The sequence below is a fragment of the Musca vetustissima genome, unplaced genomic scaffold (assembly GCF_032173495.1).
Source record: "Musca vetustissima isolate MV318-11 ecotype Yass unplaced genomic scaffold, APGP_CSIRO_Mvet_v1 utg69878, whole genome shotgun sequence".
NCBI classification, from domain to species: Eukaryota; Metazoa; Arthropoda; class Insecta; order Diptera; family Muscidae; genus Musca; species Musca vetustissima.
Genome location: NW_026874590.1, coordinates 60,987 through 79,731, shown reverse-complemented (window position 1 = coordinate 79,731; position 18,745 = coordinate 60,987). Strand labels below are relative to the sequence as shown.

At 35.5% G+C, this 18,745-nt stretch overlaps 1 protein-coding gene across 1 annotated transcript; it reads right to left on the bottom strand.

Annotated features, from left to right (window-relative positions):
* Positions 1-880: 880 nt before the first annotated feature.
* Positions 881-15,162, bottom strand: LOC133334638 (DNA-binding protein D-ETS-3). Its single transcript, XM_061542956.1, has 5 exons — positions 14,930-15,162; positions 14,531-14,865; positions 5,278-5,355; positions 5,064-5,140; positions 881-985 (listed from the first exon to the last, which is right to left on the bottom strand). The coding sequence occupies exons 1-5, from the start codon at positions 15,160-15,162 to the stop codon at positions 881-883; spliced, it is 828 nt and encodes a 275-aa protein (XP_061398940.1).
* Between the last annotated feature and the right edge of the window lie 3,583 nt (positions 15,163-18,745).

The window sequence follows — 18,745 nt, the reverse complement described above, 5'->3', positions numbered from 1 at the left end:
TTTCTTAAAGAATATTTTTTCAAGGACCTCAACAGGCGTGGATTTCTTAAAGAATATATTTTCAAGGACCTCAACAGGCGTGGATTTCTTAAAGAATATTTTTTCAAGGACCTCAACAGGCGTGGATTTCTTAAAGAATATATTTTCAAGGACCTCAACAGGCGTGGATTTCTTAAAGAATATTTTTTCAAGGACCTCAACAGGCGTGAAGTCCTTAAAGAATATTTTTTTAAAGGGCCTTAACAGGCGTGGATTTCTTAAATGTGGATTTCTTAAAGTATATTTTTTTAAAGGACCTCAACGGGCGTGGATTTCTTAAAGAATATTTTTTAAAGGACCTCAACAGGCGTGGATTTCTTAAAGAAAATTTTTTTAAAATACCTTAAGAGGCGTGGATTTCTTAAAGAATATTTTTTAAAGGACCTCAATAGGCGTGGATTTCTTAAATATTATTTTTTTAAAGGACCTCAACAGGAGTGAGATTTCTTAAAGACTATTTTTACAAGGAACTCAACAGGAGTGAGATTTCTTAAAGACTATTTTTTACAAGGACCACAACAGGCGTGGTTTCCTTAAAGAATATTTAATTCAGCAGTTTTAAAGGACCTCAATATCAAGGACATTAATATCAAGGACCTCAACAAGCGGGGATTTCTAAAAAACATGTTTTTTAAATATCAAGAACCTCAACAGGTATGAGATTTCTTAAAGATTACATTTTCAAGGACCTCAACAGCCGTGAAATTTCTTAAAGAATTGCTATCAAGGACCTCAACTTTCTAAGCTTTCAAATATCTTTCAGTGTCCTCAAGGATCTTGATTTTTTCCAAAATGTTTGTGTCTCTCAAATATTTCTAATTACACAATTAACCTAGCAATTTTAGTTCCCAGATTCCTCGCCTAATTTCGATCTATCTCCCAAATGATTTATATCAACATCGTCATTATTGTTATCATCATCATCGACGTCGTTGTTGTTGTTATCCTAATAATCGACACGAATGATTAATGGTAAAATTGTGTGAGCAATTTTCAACCAAAAAAAAAAAAAAAATCACGCACCAGCCAGGGCACGAGTCAACAGTGACTTTAATGGACCGCTGCCACCACCACCACTACGTTAGGAGGGATGAATGTCTGCCGACCGTACAGCAGCATGACAATGACTTTTGATTATTGTTGTTATTATTGCAACTAGTAACAATGTTCTTATTGCTGTTGTTGTTATTGTTATTATTATTGGCATTGGCATAGGGTATACATATATCAGAGACTAAGTGAACTGCGTAAGAGGGCCATGAATGAAAATATTTACATCAAATATTATCCCAGGGAAAAACAGGACAGGCCATTCATTTACTCAAGTCTCCTCCACTAACATAGGTTGGTAGTAGCTTGTATGTATGTATGTGACGTGTGTGTGAAACACAAAAAAATACATTAAAGTTTTTTTTCCTTTCAGTCAGTCATTCTGTTTGGCTGACTGACCTCAGTCAGTGGCCGTAAATGGTAGTGGGAATGCCGTCTATTGACTTTATGCGTTGTACCATACCAAAGTTCTTCATGGTCACATGGAAGGCTGCCACTTTTCGCTTGGCCACAGTTGACTGCCACAGTGCAATACCACTATTAAGAAAGTCAGACACTAAGTCACCCTTGTAAAGTCCGAGGAGGTATTTTTTCACTTTGCTTTACATTTAATGACCGAAATGTGAGAAAATTATATTTACAAATTCATTTTATTTGAACACTATTTTTAGGTTAGGTTATGTTGTTGTTGTTTGGACACTATTCTGTTAGTTTTGGTTTGACTTTATGTCATGACACACATGGCTGTAGGTGGGTCATAAAAATTAACCTTAAAGTTCAATCTTTTTATTTTCTATTAGAAAAAAAATTTTATTTTTTAAAGCATAGTTTTTCAAGGTCCTCAACAGGCGTAGATTTTTTAAAGAATAATTTTTCAAGGACTTCAACAGGCGTAGATTTTTTAAGGAATAATTTTTCAAGGACTTCAACAGGCGTAGATTTTTTAAAGAATAGTTTTGAAAGGACTTCAACAGGCGTAGATTTTTTAAAGAATAATTTTTCAGGGACTTTAAAGGCGTAGATTTTTTAAAGAATACTTTTACAAGGACTTCAACAGGCGTAGATTTTTTAAAGAATAATTTTTCTAGGACTTCAAAAGGCGTAGATTTTTTAAAGAATAATTTTTCTAGGACTTCAAAAGGCGGAGATTTTTTAAAGAATACTTTTTCAAGGACTTCAACAGGCGGAGATTTTTTAAAGAATACTTTTTCTAGGACTTCAACAGGCGGAGATTTTTTAAAGAATACTTTTTCAAGGACTACAACAGGCGGAGATTTTTTAAAGAATACTATTTCAAGGACCTCAAGAGGCGTGGAGTTTTTAAAGAATACTTTTTCACGGACTTCAACAGGCGTAGATTTTTTAAAAAATACTTTTTTAAATACTTCAACAGGCGTAGATTCCTTAAAGAATACTTTTTCAAGGACTTCAACGGACGTAGATTCCTTAAAGAATACTTTTTCAAGGACTTCAACAGGCGTAGATTTTTTAAAGAATACTTTTTCAAGGACCAACTCAGGCGTAGATTTTTTAAAGAATACTTTTTCAAGGACCAACTCAGGCGTAGATTTTTTAAAGAATACTTTTTCAAGGACCAACTCAGGCGTAGATTTTTTAAAGAATACTTTTTCAAGGACTTCAACAGGCGTAGATTTTTTAAAGCATATTTTTTCGAAGACCTCAACAACCGTGGATTTTTTAAAGAATACTTTTTCAAGGACTTCAACAGACATAGATTTTTTAAGAATGCGTTTTCAGGGACTTCAACAGGCGTAGATTTTTTTAAGAATACTTTTTCAAGGACTTCAACATGCGTAGATTTTTTAAAGAATACTTGTTTAAGGACCTCAATTCCTAAAAACTTTGATTTTTAAAAGATGTGTGTTCAAAGATTATCCCCTCCGATTTCATATCGCAATAACATTATTGTAAAACATAATTTAGTTATCAAAATATATCTGATAAATTAATCCCAAAATTATTTGTTTACTTTCATCCGTCACATATTTACACGAATAATCCTTTGCGATTATAATTCGTTAATTTGAGTCCTCATTATTTCGTTCATTGAGTGTAACGAGTCTAACTGAGGACAGTAGAGGGGGTAGGACTATGCTACTGAAATACATCCCTTATCGCACTGTGGCGAACGTGGCACGTTCCATGTGTGTTCATCGGTCCTCTATTGTTGGCCCTTTTGATAATTCAATTGAAAATTTATTGCTTTAGGTCTGAGGCCACTGTTTGGCATCAAATTCTCACGCACACTTGAGTTGATCACTTTATGATCTGATGATGATGCCGAATCCTGACGATGATGGTGACGACATCGATAAAAACAATGAAGATGATTAGCATTATTGTAAAGCAACAGACACACACACGCTCTTCGAGGGGATGAGTAGCTCATCTTCGTAAGACCCAAACAAATTCCCAGGCATCTCGTCGTTACATTGGCCAGCAATTGACTTGAGGAGCGTGCTGATATTGCGAACTGGTTGTTGATGTTTTTGTTTTCTTTTTTTTTCATTATTTAAATGTTTGTTGTGATTGTCTTTTTTGGTGTTTCGCCTCTTCAATTCATCCCCCTCCGCAGTGGCAGTAATTGGCAATGGGGTGGTTATGGTTGTCGTCACAAGGACACGGCCATCAGTCGTCCATTGAGCCAGTCCAACGTATGTTGTTATGCTTTAATAGGATTAACGCTGAAGAGCACTTATGAGTCAACTGATTAACTCTCTCGGTAGTGTTTGTTGTTTGCGACTTGGCGAACATTTATGAGCATTAGTGTTGTTGTGATTGTTGTGTTCGCACCGACTGACAATGCTACCTTCCCTTTGTTTTGCGTATTCTGTGTGTGTGAATGGGTATCTCAATAATCCTGACAATTGTTTGCAAACTTTTCCCACCCAAATATCCCGCTGATAATGGCGAGAACCGACGTCGCACGACGAGTCCTCTGTCGACAATTGACATATGCAATTGTTTCATATTAAAAACGTATGATTAATATTGATTAGTCATGCCCAAGTACTTGTCGTAGATTTATGGACACTTTGCTACGCCAAATGGGATTAATGTATTTTGAATTGTTGTTTATCTTGGGAACTACTGAAGTGAGGAGAGTCCTTATTAAATTGCTGTGGGAATTTTTAAAATAAAATTATTTCAGCTATAAAGATAAAACTGTTGAGGTCCTTGAAAAAATAATCTTTAGGAAATCCACGCCTGTTGTGGTCCTTGAAAAAATAATCTTTAGGAAATCCACGCCTGTTGAGGTCCTTGAAAAAATAATCTTTAAGAAATGCACGCCTGTTGACGTCCTTGAAAAAATTATCTTTAAGAAATGCACGCCTGTTGAGGTCCTTGAAAAAATAATCTAAGAAATCCACGCCTGTTGAGGTCCTTGAAAAACTATTATTTAAGAAATCCACGCCTGTTGAGGTCCTTGAAAAATAATATTTAAGAAATCCACGCCTGTTGAGGTCCTTGAAAAACTATTCTTTAAGAAATCCACGCCTGTTGAGGTCCTTGAAAAACTATTCTTTAAGAAATCCACGCCTGTTGAGGTCCTTGAAAAATAATCTTTAAGAAATCCACGCCTGTTGAGGTCCTCGAAAAAATAATTTTTAAGAAATCCACGCCTGTTGAGGTCCTTGAAAAAATAATCTTTAAGAAATCTACGCCTGTTGAGGTCCTTAAAAAATAATCTTTAAGAAATCCACGCCTGTTGAGGTCCTTGAAAAATAATATTTAAGAATATCTTTTTTTGTTCTTGGAAATCCGCGGCTGCTTTTTTGTTAAAGAAATATTTAGGGAATATTCTTATACAAATCTTCGCATGTTAGTCTTTGAAACTGTCTTTATACAATTTCAGGACTTTTAGTGCTTGAAAAGATGTTCCATTATTTTCCCCATATCTTTCCCATCCTTTTAACCCAGAATGCCATCTAGAGTTTATAATCGACACTTACACATAACGATAAGCTCTTGGTGAGTGTCTGTGATATGCCATAAATAAAAGCTCTAAAGGACATTTCTACCACACGAGCTATAAGGGGGAACAATAAAAGTTCTACAAGCTAAATAGAAACTTACCTGATAAACATTTGCCCGAACTACGATGATTGTCATTGTTGTTGTTGTGGCCATTATTATTACTATGGTTGTTGTTATTATTGTTGCCACCATTGTTGTTGTTATTGTTGTGATGGGAATTTGACGATGATGCCGAGGATGATGAACACACCACCGATGAGGATTTATCTGAAAGGCATAGAAAAAGAAGAAAACATGAAGAACAACGATTATAAATAAAAACAAAAATAGCATTTCGGTTCGGTTGTGTCACAAAAGAACGAGAGGGAGCACGAGAGGACACGACAACTCCTTTGATATCCTTTCAACTGTATATCCGCTGTACAAAATCTCAAAAGTCTTGGAATATCAATTATTTTTCTACATGACATCTTTATATAATTGGGCCATATTAAGAACACACGCTTCAGTGAAAATGATGACGATGATGATGACAGTCGTAACGATGTCAATTCGAAGGGAATGCAAAATAATTGTCACATCAGAATTTGTTACACTTGGTGAATGGGCTGGCTTCAAGTGGTTCCCATATGAATTGGATTTTTCGAAATCGCTATTAGATAAACCAAAATAATCTCTTTCGATACGCAAATTTATGATGCCATGAGCATATCCTGTGAGAATAGAAAGGACAACATGCGACCGGAACTGGGTAACGCACCACAGCGGCAGCAGCAGCAGCCATTGATAATCAATGAAGAAGAGACCTTTCAGCCAGACCATAACTGAGTCAAATGGCAGAGAATAAAAATTGAGGGGGGAGGGGTGGAGGAGTTCAGTTAATTTAAGGGGTGGAGCGTACGTACATACATCATAACATATCGATGGGAATATCACAACAAAGCCGTTGGCCCATTAAAAAAAGATGAAGCACTCAATTTTTGCCTCTGCCCCCTATTCTCTGAGAACAAAGGGTAGAAGGAGGACATGGTGAATTTGTTTACAAAACAAAACTTACCAGTCATAGAATTTTTATGGCTTTTATGGTTATTCCTTTATATGTAGCAATATTTGTTGTTGTTGGGCTCTTCTTCTGGTTGATGAGTCGGCCGTCATTATCATCATTTCAATACAAAGGACTGAGTTGCAAAGTAAAAAAATGCAACAGCCACAAATAAATGCGAACGACAATAACAACAAAAGAAAACGTGCAACGACACATGCCTGGTAAAGGATATTCTTACATTTGCTATTTTTTTGTTGTTGTTGTTAGTGGTTATGATTTATTTCATATTTTAGGTTATTTTTTTAAACACTGCAGATTTGTCCTGAACCACCAAGGCGTGGATTTTTTAAAGAATATTTTTTTTCAAGAATAACAAAGCGTTTTTTATATAATATTTTTTCAAGGTCCAATAAGGCGTGATTTTTATAAAAATATATTTTCAACGACCAAAAAGGCGTGGATTTTTATACACCAATATTTTGTAGCGCCGCCGTTTATCTAGCTGAGTCGATCTAGAATTTTGTATAAAAATATATTTGTAAACACGATAAGGCCACGATTCTGGATTTTTATAAAAATATTTTTCCAAGGAATAACTATTTATACCCTACACAACCATGTTGTCAGGGTATTATAGCTTTGTGCAGCCCCAAAAGCTTGTAACGCCGCGAAATATTGGTGCTAGACCCACCTTTAAGTATACCGATCGTCATATCTCGACTAGCTGAGTCGATCTAGACATGTGTGTCCGTCCGTCCATATGTCCATTATAATTTGTAAACACGATACAGGCCACAGTTATGGACCAATCTACACGAAATTTTGCATGTAGGATGGCTTCTGGCCAATGAAGACCCCTATTGTTTTGGGAAAAGATCGGTTAATATTTAGGGGATGAAATGGACCAAAAACTTTATTTTTGTCGGTTTTTCCGGTCACTCCAGAGGCCGCAATTATGGCCCAAACACCGCAAATTTTTGTATGGAGAAGGAGATCGGGCCAAAGAATAAGTATGCCTGTTTTGACTGACCGATCTTTAGGTCAGTATTTAGCGGGTCAAATGGACCCTGACTTTTGTGTGAAAAATTACAAAATTTGTATTCTATGGGGTATATATTTGCACCTGAAGGTCCTAGACCCGAAAAGTTGATAGTATGTTCAAGAGGAGTGGTTGACCTTTAAATTGATACCAATTATATTTTTCGAGTCGATTTATAGGCCAAAATTGAAAGCCGAACATCACAACACAACACACGGTTAAGGGAATCTGGACAAGTGATTAGAAGGGCTGTACTGAATATCTTTAATATTTCTTGACCTCTAGTCGGTCAAGAGGGTGCAAATATCGCGAAATATTGCCCAAGCTCAGATCATAGAACCACAGAAAGTTATAGTTTCGTGGAAGTTGTGTAGGGTATCATATGGTCACTGGTTTTAGTAAAGATCGGTTAATATTTAGGGGATGAAATGGAGCAAAAACTTTATTTTTGTCTGTTTTTCTGGCCGCCCAAACATCTCGAATTTTTACATGGAGAAATGGAGATTTGGCCAAAGAATAATCATGCCTGTTTTCATAAAGATCGGTCAATATTTAGCGGGCCAAATGGACCTTTACTTTTGTGTGAAAAAAGACAAAATTTGTATTTTGTCACGTATATATTTGCCCCAGAAGGAAATAGACCTGAGATGTTGATAGTATATCCAAGAGGATATACTATCAAAATCTCGGATACCAATTTTATTGTCGTATGTACTCGGACGTGGTAGTTACACGTAAATGTTTACAGGTGCTTACGTATTCAGATATTAGCTAGTAGCCCATTATCACACTGGAGGGCAAAAATATTGCGCTGATCGTTTTGAAATTTTACATGTGGTTCCAGTTATGGCCAAGGGCAATGCCTATAATTTTTGGTGATGATCAAATTATAATTTTGGGATGAAGTGGACCGAAAGTTTTTTTTTTTTTTGTTTTTTCGAGTCCATGTATAGGCCACAATTATAAGCCGAACATCACAACCCACTGTGAAGAGAATATGGGCAAATAAATGGAAGGACTGTACTGAATATTAGTAATATTCGGAAAATATGTCCGTGTAATATTGCTGAGGCTCGGAATAAAAATCCACAGAAAGTTAGAGTTCCGTGGTAGTTGTGTAGGGTATCGGCCCCGTCTGACTATACTGCTCCGTTCACTGTTTTTTTTTTAATACCACCAAGGGGTGTTACTATAAACCGCCATTATGAAACGCTTTTCATTTTGTTTGTGAACATCTAATGCTTGTTGTTGCTGTATGTGGTAGTAGTTGTTGTAACGATTCATCTCTTCTTCAGAGCCATAAAAACATCTCCGTCTCCCAAGAACTTTTGTCTATTTCAAAATGAAGCCTGGCATCAACGAAGCATAGCACAGCAAAGGAGGCAGAACTTTTATCTAAAACTAAGAGCCATAACAAGAAAATAGAACAAATTTGCGTGTTCTAAGACCAGAAGTGAATCCTTTTGTTCGTAGCTGTGCTATGTGTATGTATGTGTGTCTTATACATGCCATGTCATTTGTGGTATGAGATTGTCTTAACAAAGGCAAATTCTTTCATGCGTAACTCATTATTTTTCCTTTTTTTTCTTTCTTTCTTTCGTTTTTCAGTCCTTTGAGATGTAAAAGAATCGTCGAAAGACAATAACAAAAAAAAACGAAAAATAATTGCACAGAAATCGCTTACAAAAGGATTCAAAGTTTTGTAGAAATGTGAATAAAACAAAAATGGAGAACAAAAAAAAAAACATCAGAAATGATTACAACAACAGCCATAAAAGAAACATAAACAGTGGGTCATGGGGTGGGGGATTTAAAGGCTCCCTCGGGGGATCATTATACATAAAATAAGCATATATATGCACATTCATACATGGTTTTATTCTACTTCGGTCTTTGTTTCATTTTTGCAATATCATTAAAGTTGGAATTAATGAGTCCGAAATATTCGAAACGATTTACAACTAGATTCAGATAATTTAAGGTTAATAAAATAAGCCATAAAATTCAAACTTTGAGATGTTGATTTGAAAAATTCGCGCTTAAGGTTGTGCTTGACAAACCAAAATTATTTACACATTCTTAACTTCAATTATAATAAAAAAAACTACTTGTCTTGGTCCTTGAAAATCTACGCTTTTCTCGTGTCCCTGAAAATAATCTTTAAAGAAATCTACGCTTCTAACTTAACCAAAAAAAAAATAAAATAAAAAAACTACACTTATCTTGGTTCTATTTTTTTAATATATACGCTTTTCCTTTAGAAAATAGTCTTTTACAAATCTACGCTTGCCCTGATCCTTGAAAAATATTCTTTGAACAATATATGCTCTGTATAGGTCCTTAAAAAATATTATTAAAACCAGAAAGGAAGTAGTAAAGTCAGACGGGGCCGACTATATGATACCCTTCACAACTATGGGTATATTAAAAAGGACTATAAACATGAAATTGGATGAACTAAAATATGCGATATTTATCTAAATGTGAAACGACCTAGATCTATACATAAACATGTCAACAATGGGACAAAAGTATGTAAATCGACTTCAAACAAATATCAATAGGTCATCCATTGGGCTATGTCTGTACTTCTAGAAAACGCAACTACGTTATTCTATGCTCAATTTTGTACGTTGTGCAAAATTTGATGTCAATCTGACAAACATGAGAAGTTGAATGCACAATTTACTTAGAATCGTACATATATATGGAAGCTATATCCAAATATGAACCGATTTCAACGAAACTTGTCACTGGTTAGGTTATACTAATTTCAGTACGTTTTGATCCTAAGGGAGCTATTTCTACATCTCAACCAATTTTCACGAAACTTGGCACACATCATTCTGGATTAAATTCAGTACGCTATGCAACATAAGAACTTTAGTACATTATTTACATTAAATCGGACGAAAATATATATATCTAGATCTGAACCGATTTTCAGGAAACTCAGCACACATCATTCCAGCATCAATTTAGTACGCTATGCCAAATTTCGTGCAAATCGAAAGATATATAGAGACTTTGTTGCACCATTTACTTGAAATCGGACGAAACTATATATGTTAGCTATATCTAAATCTGGACCGATTTTCACGAAACTTGGCAGACATCACACTAGGCTCAATTCAGTACGTCATGCACCATTTACATGAAATCGGACGAAACTATATATGGGAGCTATATCTAAATCTGGACCGATTTTCACGAAACTTGACAGACATCACTCTAGGCTCAATTCAGTACGTCATGCCAAATTTCGTGCAAATCGAAAAATATATAGTTACTTTGGTGCACCAATTGCCTTAAATCGGACGAAAATATATATGGGAGCCATATCTAAATATGGACCGATTTTCACGAAACTTGGCAGAAATCATTCAAGGCTCAATTCAGTACGTCATGCCACATTACGTGCAAAATTGGCAGATATCATTCAATGCTCAATTCAGTACGTCATGCCAAATTTCGTGCAAATCCATTTACATTAAATCGGACGAAAAAATATATATGGGACCTATATCTAAACCTGGACCGATTTTCACGAAACTTGACAGACATCATCCTAGGCTCAATTCAGTACGTCATGCCAAATTTCGTGCAAATCGAAGTACACATTGGGACTTTGGTACACCATTTACCTTAAATCGCACGAAAATATATATGGGAGCTATATCTAAATCTAAACCTATTTTTCCCAATTTCAATAGGTTTCGTCCTTGCGCCAAACAAATAAGCTGCGCCAAATTTCATCCAAATCGGATCATAAATGCGACCTGTACTTTGTTTACAATTTAACACCAACTGACCGACGGGCATGCATAAATTGACTCAGAAAGTGATTCTATGCATATTCTCAAAAGGAACTATGGGTCTACCTCGTTTCCTTTTGCCTATTACAAACATATGCACCAAGACATAATAGCCTGTACCACAGTGTGGTGAAGGGTATAAACACCCATACTTTGTATTGGTCGTTTTAAATATTTTTTAAACAAGTAAGCGGAGCAGTATAGTCGAACGGGGCCGACCATGCGATGCCCTACACAACTACCACGGAACTCTGCGGATGCTTTTTCTAACTTATCTGCGATTAGAGGTCAATGCTTTTTCCTAGCCTGGGCAATATTTCGTGATACATATTACACTGACATATTTTCCAAATATTACTATTCATATTCAGTACAGCCATTCTAATTACTTGTCCAGATTCCCTTCACCGTGGGCTGTGTTGTGATGTTCGGCCTATTATTAGCATCGACTCAAAAAACACAACAAATTAAGTTTTCGGTCCACTTCATTCCAATATTATAATCTGATCATCACCGAAAATTATAGGCGTTGTCCTTGACCATAACTGGATCCTCATGGAAAATTTCAAAGCGATCAGCGCTATATTTCCGGCCTACTAAATAATATCAAAATACGCATGCACCTGCACATATTTAAGTATAACTCCAACATCCGAGTACATACGTCAATATAGTTGATATCGATTTAAAGGTCAACCACTCCTCTTGGAAGTAAATATATACGCTATAGAATACAAATTTTGTCATTTTTCACACAAAAGTCAGGGTCCATTTGACCAGCTAAATATTGACCGATCTTTATTAATTATGCTTATTCTTTGGCCCAATCCACTTCTCCATGTAAAAATTCGCGATGTTTGGGCCGTAATTGCGGCCTCTGGAACGACCAGAAAATCAGACAAAAATCCCCTAAATATTAACCGATCTTTACCAAAAACAATAGGGGTCTTCATTTGCCAGAACAAAACCTACATGCAAAATTTCGTGAAGATTGGTCCATATCTGTGGCCTGTATCGTTTTTGCAAATTATAATGCACAGACGGACGGACGGACACACATGTCTAGATCGACTCAGATAGTCGAGATATGACGATCGGTATACTTAAAAGTAGGTCTAGGACCAATATTTCGCCGCGTTACAAACTCCTGGGGCTGCACAAAGCTATAATACCCTGACATCGTAGTTGTGTGGGGTATATAAATCCACTCCTTTCATTGGTCATTGAAGAATATTCTTTAAAAATCCACTTCTTTTATTGGTCCTTAACAAAATATACTTTAAAAAATACCCGTTTAAAAAATATTCCTTGAAAATATATTCGTTAATAAATCCACGATTTGTATTGGTCCTTGAAAAAATATTCTTTAAAAATCTACGGCTAGTTATGGTCCTTGAAAAAATATTCTTTAATAAAAAATTCATTTTTTTAAATATAATCTCTGAAAAAGATTTCAAACGGATTTTTTTATTAGCCATAGATATTCTGTCCATTGTAAACATGTATGAACTGAATATTTAGTGAACTTGACAAAAAACTCTACAGATTTATGGCATGCAATGGTCACAATGTCCATAAATCCTCCAGCTGTATAAATCCGTAAAGTATTCCATTCAAATGCACGGAACACAATAGAGTTGACCGGGTCTTTTTGGCCGAACGAAAAAAAAACACTCTGACAAAAAGTAAAACAAATCTTTAATAAATTTGCTCTGGTCATGCAAACTACGTAATAACATGGAGCTGAAGTGCTGCCAGCCATGTCAAAGGACCTCCACTACGTTAGACATCCTCCTCCGCTACAGCTTGTGTGCGGCTCTTTTTTTTGCGAAACAATGATGTCTCAATGAAGCCACCAAGCAAAAGATTTGTAACAGATAAAATAAAAAAAATATATAACAACAACAACTAAAAAAAACAACAACAAATGATGAGCAAAACTCTTTATTTTTTCTCTGTGCATTCGCCAGGACAAAATAAAGGCCCAAAGACCAACAAAGGCAACTAGAAAATGTTTGCCTAAATTGTTTTTTTTTCGGTGGCATTACAAGGCTCATTTGTAGAGACAGTGAAAATCTCCGACAGCCACATGTGAGTGTGTCCAGCAAGGATATCCAAAAAAACCAAAATAAGGACACTGTCCATGGTTCGTGGGGCTTGCATATGACCCCTCTCACTCTCTCTCTCTCTTTGGTATTTTGTTTATATTATTATGGCGGATGTCTAAATTGATAAATTCATGTTGACGTTGGAGCTGACCCCAGAAAGTTCGCGGTTTGCCGCCTTAACTTTTTTCAAATACCATATTTTATTCGGCTCAGAACATTTTCATTTTGCTGGTGGTTTTTTGGCAAGCAATTTGTTCTGTACATTTTTTTCCTTGATGAGGATACCCAGATACGTCACTCGGTATAGCCAAATTTAGCTTTTGTTTATTTCACCAGCGAATTAAGTTAAATTTGTGGCGGTTTTTTTTCAGCTTGGCAGGCAGATTTTAGGGGCGCGATAAATGGGATTAAATTTATTAAAAAGGAACTTAAGCCATTTTTGTTTTGTATTTTTTGTTGTCATTGTTTGGGCTTCGCGTAACAATTCACATATGTCGAAATCGCGTTTTCTGCGCTAGGACATATGTCAACGAGTGAAAAGGTTCTTTTTGCTTAAAAGGCATTCGGCTAAATCGGAGGAGGATAGAGATTTGTGTAATGGACAGTTGGGTGGCTAATTATGTGAATTTAATATTTTCAAGGACCACCAAAAGCGTGGATTTTTTATTTATTTTAAAGGGTTGGATTTTTGAAGGATATTTCTTATATCCTTTACCTATCCTATACAAGGTGTAGATTTTCAAAGAACCTACACAAGGCGTGGATTTTTTAAAGGATATTTTTTAAATGACCTATACAAGGTGTGGATTTTTTAAAGGACATCTTTAAAATGACCTATACAAGGCGTGGATTTTTTAAAGGATATCTTTTAAATGACCTATACAAGGCGTGGATTTTTTAAAGGATATCTTTTAAATGACCTATACAAGGCGTGGATTTTTTAAAGGATATCTTTTAAATGACCTATACAAGGCGTGGATTTTTTAAAGGATATCTTTTAAATGACCTATACAAGGTGTGGATTTTTTAAAGGATATTTTTCAAGCACTACCGCAGGTGTAGATTTTTTACAGAACATTTTTTTTCAAGGACTATCGCAGGTGTAGATTTTTCAAATAACACTTTTTCAAGGACTACCGCAGGTGTAGATTTTTCAAATAACACTTTTTCAAGGACTACCGCAGGTGTAGATTTTTCAAAGAACACTTTTTCAAGGACTATCGCGTATGTAAATTTTTAGGGGAACATTTTTTAAAAATCCAAAAAAGGGGTGGATTTTTTAAACAAAATTTTTTCAAAAACCCCTAAAAAGTTGGATTTGTTATTGTTGTTTTGAAAAATATTATTTCAAAGATCCACACAAGCGCAGTTTTAATAAAAAATATTTTTTATGAACCTTAATTTTTTATTTGGATACGTATGAATATTCACTCACCTCGTGCTTTGCTCTCCACATGTGATGTGTCCAATAGCGATGTTGTGGTCAACGATGATGGTGTCGTACTCGAGGTGATGACACCATGCTGCGGATGATGCGGTGAACAACCGGCCGGTTGTAGGGTATCTAGACGATAACGTTGACCCGTTGTTGCTGCCGAAACAGTGGAAATGCAATTTCCATTTAAAACTAAGCTCGGTGTACTATGGCTAATGCTGGCCGATCCCGAATTATGGACCGGTAGGCCTATGCAATTTGCCGCGGTGTTGCTATTCTGTACAGAGGGTAATGTGTCCAGAGTATCGCTGAGGCGTTGACTGGAATAAATGTCACTACAAAGAAACGAAAAACAACAATTTGATCGGAAATTATAAAAATTGTAGATATGTTCCTCACCTAAAAGCACTGGAAGCCCCAAAAAATGTACTACGATCCTGTAGTGCCGCCTTGGCTTTTTCCACACTTTGTTTCAGCTGTTCGAAGGTGGACTGATGAAAACGATATGATGTCCAATCGGGTGAACACTGACCCAGTGTTATACAATCTTCGGTCTTGACTTGAGCCAGTGTCGGCGGCGACACTCGCTTCAGGTCTAAGGCCGTTTGATATGAGCAGGAATTTTCGTACATGTTTACAAATCCGCCACAACCGGGACCTCCGCCACCACCAACAACTTCGGTCAGTGGTGCTACCGTTGACCAACTCAACTTAGCAACACTGGGTGAACAACTCAACGGAACTGCTGCCGATGTCCACTTTAGCCTGAAAGGGGGAGATAAAAGAGAACTTTTGTTAGTAAGAAATTTTTTAAAGGACATTTATTCAAGGCCTAATATGAGGCGTGGATTTTTTAAAGAATATTTTTTCAAGGCCTAATATGAGGCGTTGATTTTTTAAAGAATATTTTTTCAAGGCCTAATATGAGGCGTGGATTTTTTAAAGAATATTTTTTCAAGGCCTAATATGTGGCGTGGATTTTTTAAAGAATATTTTTTCAAGGCCTAATATGTGGCGTGGATTTTTTAAAGAATATTTTTTCAAGGCCTAATTTCAGGCGTGGATTTTTTAAAGAACATTTTTTCAAGGCCTAATATGAGGCGTGGATTTTTTAAAGAACATTTTTTCAAGGCCTAATATGAGGCGTGGATTTTTTAAAGAACATTTTTTCAAGGCCTAATATGAGGCGTGGATTTTTTCAAGGCCTAATATGAGGCGTGGATTTTTTAAAGAACATTTTTTCAAGGCCTAATATGAGGCGTGGATTTTTTCAAGGCCTAATATGAGGCGTGGATTTTTTCAAGGCCTAATATGAGGCGTGGATTTTTTCAAGGCCTAATATGAGGCGTGGATTTTTTCAAGGCCTAATATGAGGCGTGGATTTTTTAAAGAACATTTTTTCAAGGCCTAATATGAGGCGTGGATTTTTAAATAATATTTTTTCAAGGCCTAATATGAGGCGTGGATTTTTAAATAATATTTTTTCAAGGCCTAATATGAGGCGTGGATTTTTAAATAATATTTTTTCAAGGCCTAATATGAGGCGTGGATTTTTAAATAATATTTTTTCAAGGCCTAATATGAGGCGTGCATTTTTTCAAGGCCTAATATGAGGCGTGGATTTTTTAAAGGCCTAATATGCGGCGTGGATTTTTTAAAGAAAATTTTTTCAAGGCCAAAAAGGTGGATTTTTAAATAATATTTTTTCAATGTTATGAAGGATTATTTTTTTAAAAAATATTTTTTCAAGGCCTAATATGAGGCGTGGATTTTTAAAAAAATTTTTTCAAGGCCTAATATGAGGCGTGGAATTTTTAAATAATATTTTTTCAAGGACTAAAATATACGTTAAGGAATATTTTTTCAAGGAACACGTAAACGCGTTGCGAGACGTAAATTTTTAAAGGGGAATTTTTTCAATGTTTGGATTTTTTGAAAACATTTGCTCAAGGACCCAATCAGGAGCCCTTTTTTTAAGAGCGGATTTTTTAATTCATATCTTTTAAGACTTATTAGAGCTTTGCTTTTTTCACATTCCATTCAAAAATAAATATTTTGATACGCACTCATCCTAACAACGAACATTTTAATACTCTTCGAATAACGTGTGATGATTAACATGAGTGTGTAAATGTGTCTGTGTTCGTTAGGCCAAACGAATATCATGGCATAAATTTAGAAACATAAATCAAAATATTGAACTTCCGACACAAACGCCGTTCACATCGCTCGCTCGCCTGGCAAAAGAAGGTTTATGCGTTGAGAACCAGGACCAGGCTTTTTGTGATGACGATAACTAAAATTTGAATGTGAATAATAGCGAGGATGGGCGGGGGTCAGTCGGCTAAAAGTAAGCGATATTCATCAGCATATATTTCATTTGACTATTTGCTAACGCGTTGTCAGATAAAATGAAAATCTACACAACTTCATATTCGGCGAATGGTTAGTTGGTGGGTGGGTTGGCTCACTGGCGGCCTCTTTCAGTAATAATGACTTAACAATAAATATTACAGATATGAATATGTATGTGAGAGAGAAAGTTAGTTTACAATGGTGGGACCTATCCATTCAACATAGGAAGGATAATACCGCCATATCATATTGTGGATGGTCCTCTAATAATGAAACTTACATACATTTCCACAACAACTGCAGGTGGATAATGGTAATGGGTATTTTCAAACTTAACACACACTCACAACCAAACAATGTGTGTAAAATAACATAACGACCGTTACGCATTATCCTTTGTTGTAGTTTGGTTTATTATTATTATTATTTTGAAATTTTCGTTCATAAATAACTTTCAACTCGCCTTTTTTTCTATCTTTTCATTCATTGTAAATTGCGTTCATAAATAATAGAAAATAAAATGTTGTCTATGTTTAGTTTTCTACACAACACAGCCCAACAACATAGTAATAATAATAAATATGCAAATTCTATAATGCCATGATATATTTCCCCAACAGCATAGCCCAGACAAGGATTGTGTAATTAAACTCCAATTTAATTCAAATACTCTAATTACAACTTCAAGTGAATGGTAACAAGCGTTGCGAATGATTTATGCAGGGTACCCTATAGGAATAATGAAAATAACTAAAAAACGGAACACATCACTCTTTTGGACGGTAAAGGAAATATTTTTATAATAAACCACGACTGAAATTGTTCTCAACAAAATCTTTTTTAAAAAAAAACAGGAAAAAAGTTCAAAAGTCGGACGGAGCCGACTGTATGATACCCTTCACCACTTTGGATGCATACAAGAGATACTAATATATAATCTTTAGAGGACCATTGAAATGGAATGGGGTGAAACTAAATGTGTGATCTACATAGATATTTGAACCAATTAAAAACCTATGCACATATAATCTTTGTATGAAATAGAGCAAAATAGTGTATGTGGAGTTATATGCAAATCTGGTGCACCATTTACCAAAAATTGGACGAAACTATATATGGGAGCTATATCTAAATCTGAACCGATTTTTACAAAACGTCGTAAACATGGACCTATCTCAATTGCCAAATTTTATATAAATCAGACAATCCTTGGAAGTTTGTTGCACCATTTACCAAAAAATCGGTATACGGGAGCTATGTCCAAATCTAAACCGATTTTCACAAAACTTCGTATACATCAATGTGTACCCATTTTAATACGCTCTGAAAAATTTTTGTCTCAATAGAAATGAATATTGAAAGTTTGTTGCACAATTTAGCTAAAATTGGACGAAACTATATATGGGGGTTATATCTAAATCTGAACCGATTTCAACAAAACTTCATAAATATCAAACAGGACCTAATTTAATAGGCTGTGCAAAATTTTGTCACAATCGGACAAATATTGGGAGTTTGATGCACCACTTGCATATAATCCGATAAAATATATATGGGAGAAATATTGGGAGTTTGATGCACCACTTGCATATAATCCGATAAAATATATATGGGAGAAATATATCTAAAACTGAACCGATTTCATAAAACCTTCACGTACATCAAACTAAACCTAATCTAGTACGTTGTGCAAAACAGGCGAAACTCAGTACGCTATGCCAAATTTCGTGCAAATCGAATGATATATAGGGACTTTATTGCACCATTTGCATTAAATCGGATGAAAATATATATGGGAGCTATATCTAAATCTGAACCGATTTTCACGAAACTTAACACACATCATTCTAGACTCAATTC

What these genes read in the sequence shown, in the direction of transcription:
- LOC133334638 (XM_061542956.1), bottom strand. Translation starts at nt 15,162, where the DNA reads ATGTACGAAAATTCCTGCTCATATCAAACGGCCTTAGACCTGAAGCGA. An exon ending in GGGGCTTCCAGTGCTTTTAG is followed by an intron (nt 14,866 to 14,929) that starts GTGAGGAACATA and finishes GTTTCTTTGTAG; the next exon opens with TGACATTTATTCCAGTCAAC. An exon ending in CCAAGAGCTTATCGTTATGT is followed by an intron (nt 986 to 5,063) that starts GTAAGTGTCGAT and finishes GTCGATTATTAG; the next exon opens with GATAACAACAACAACGACGT.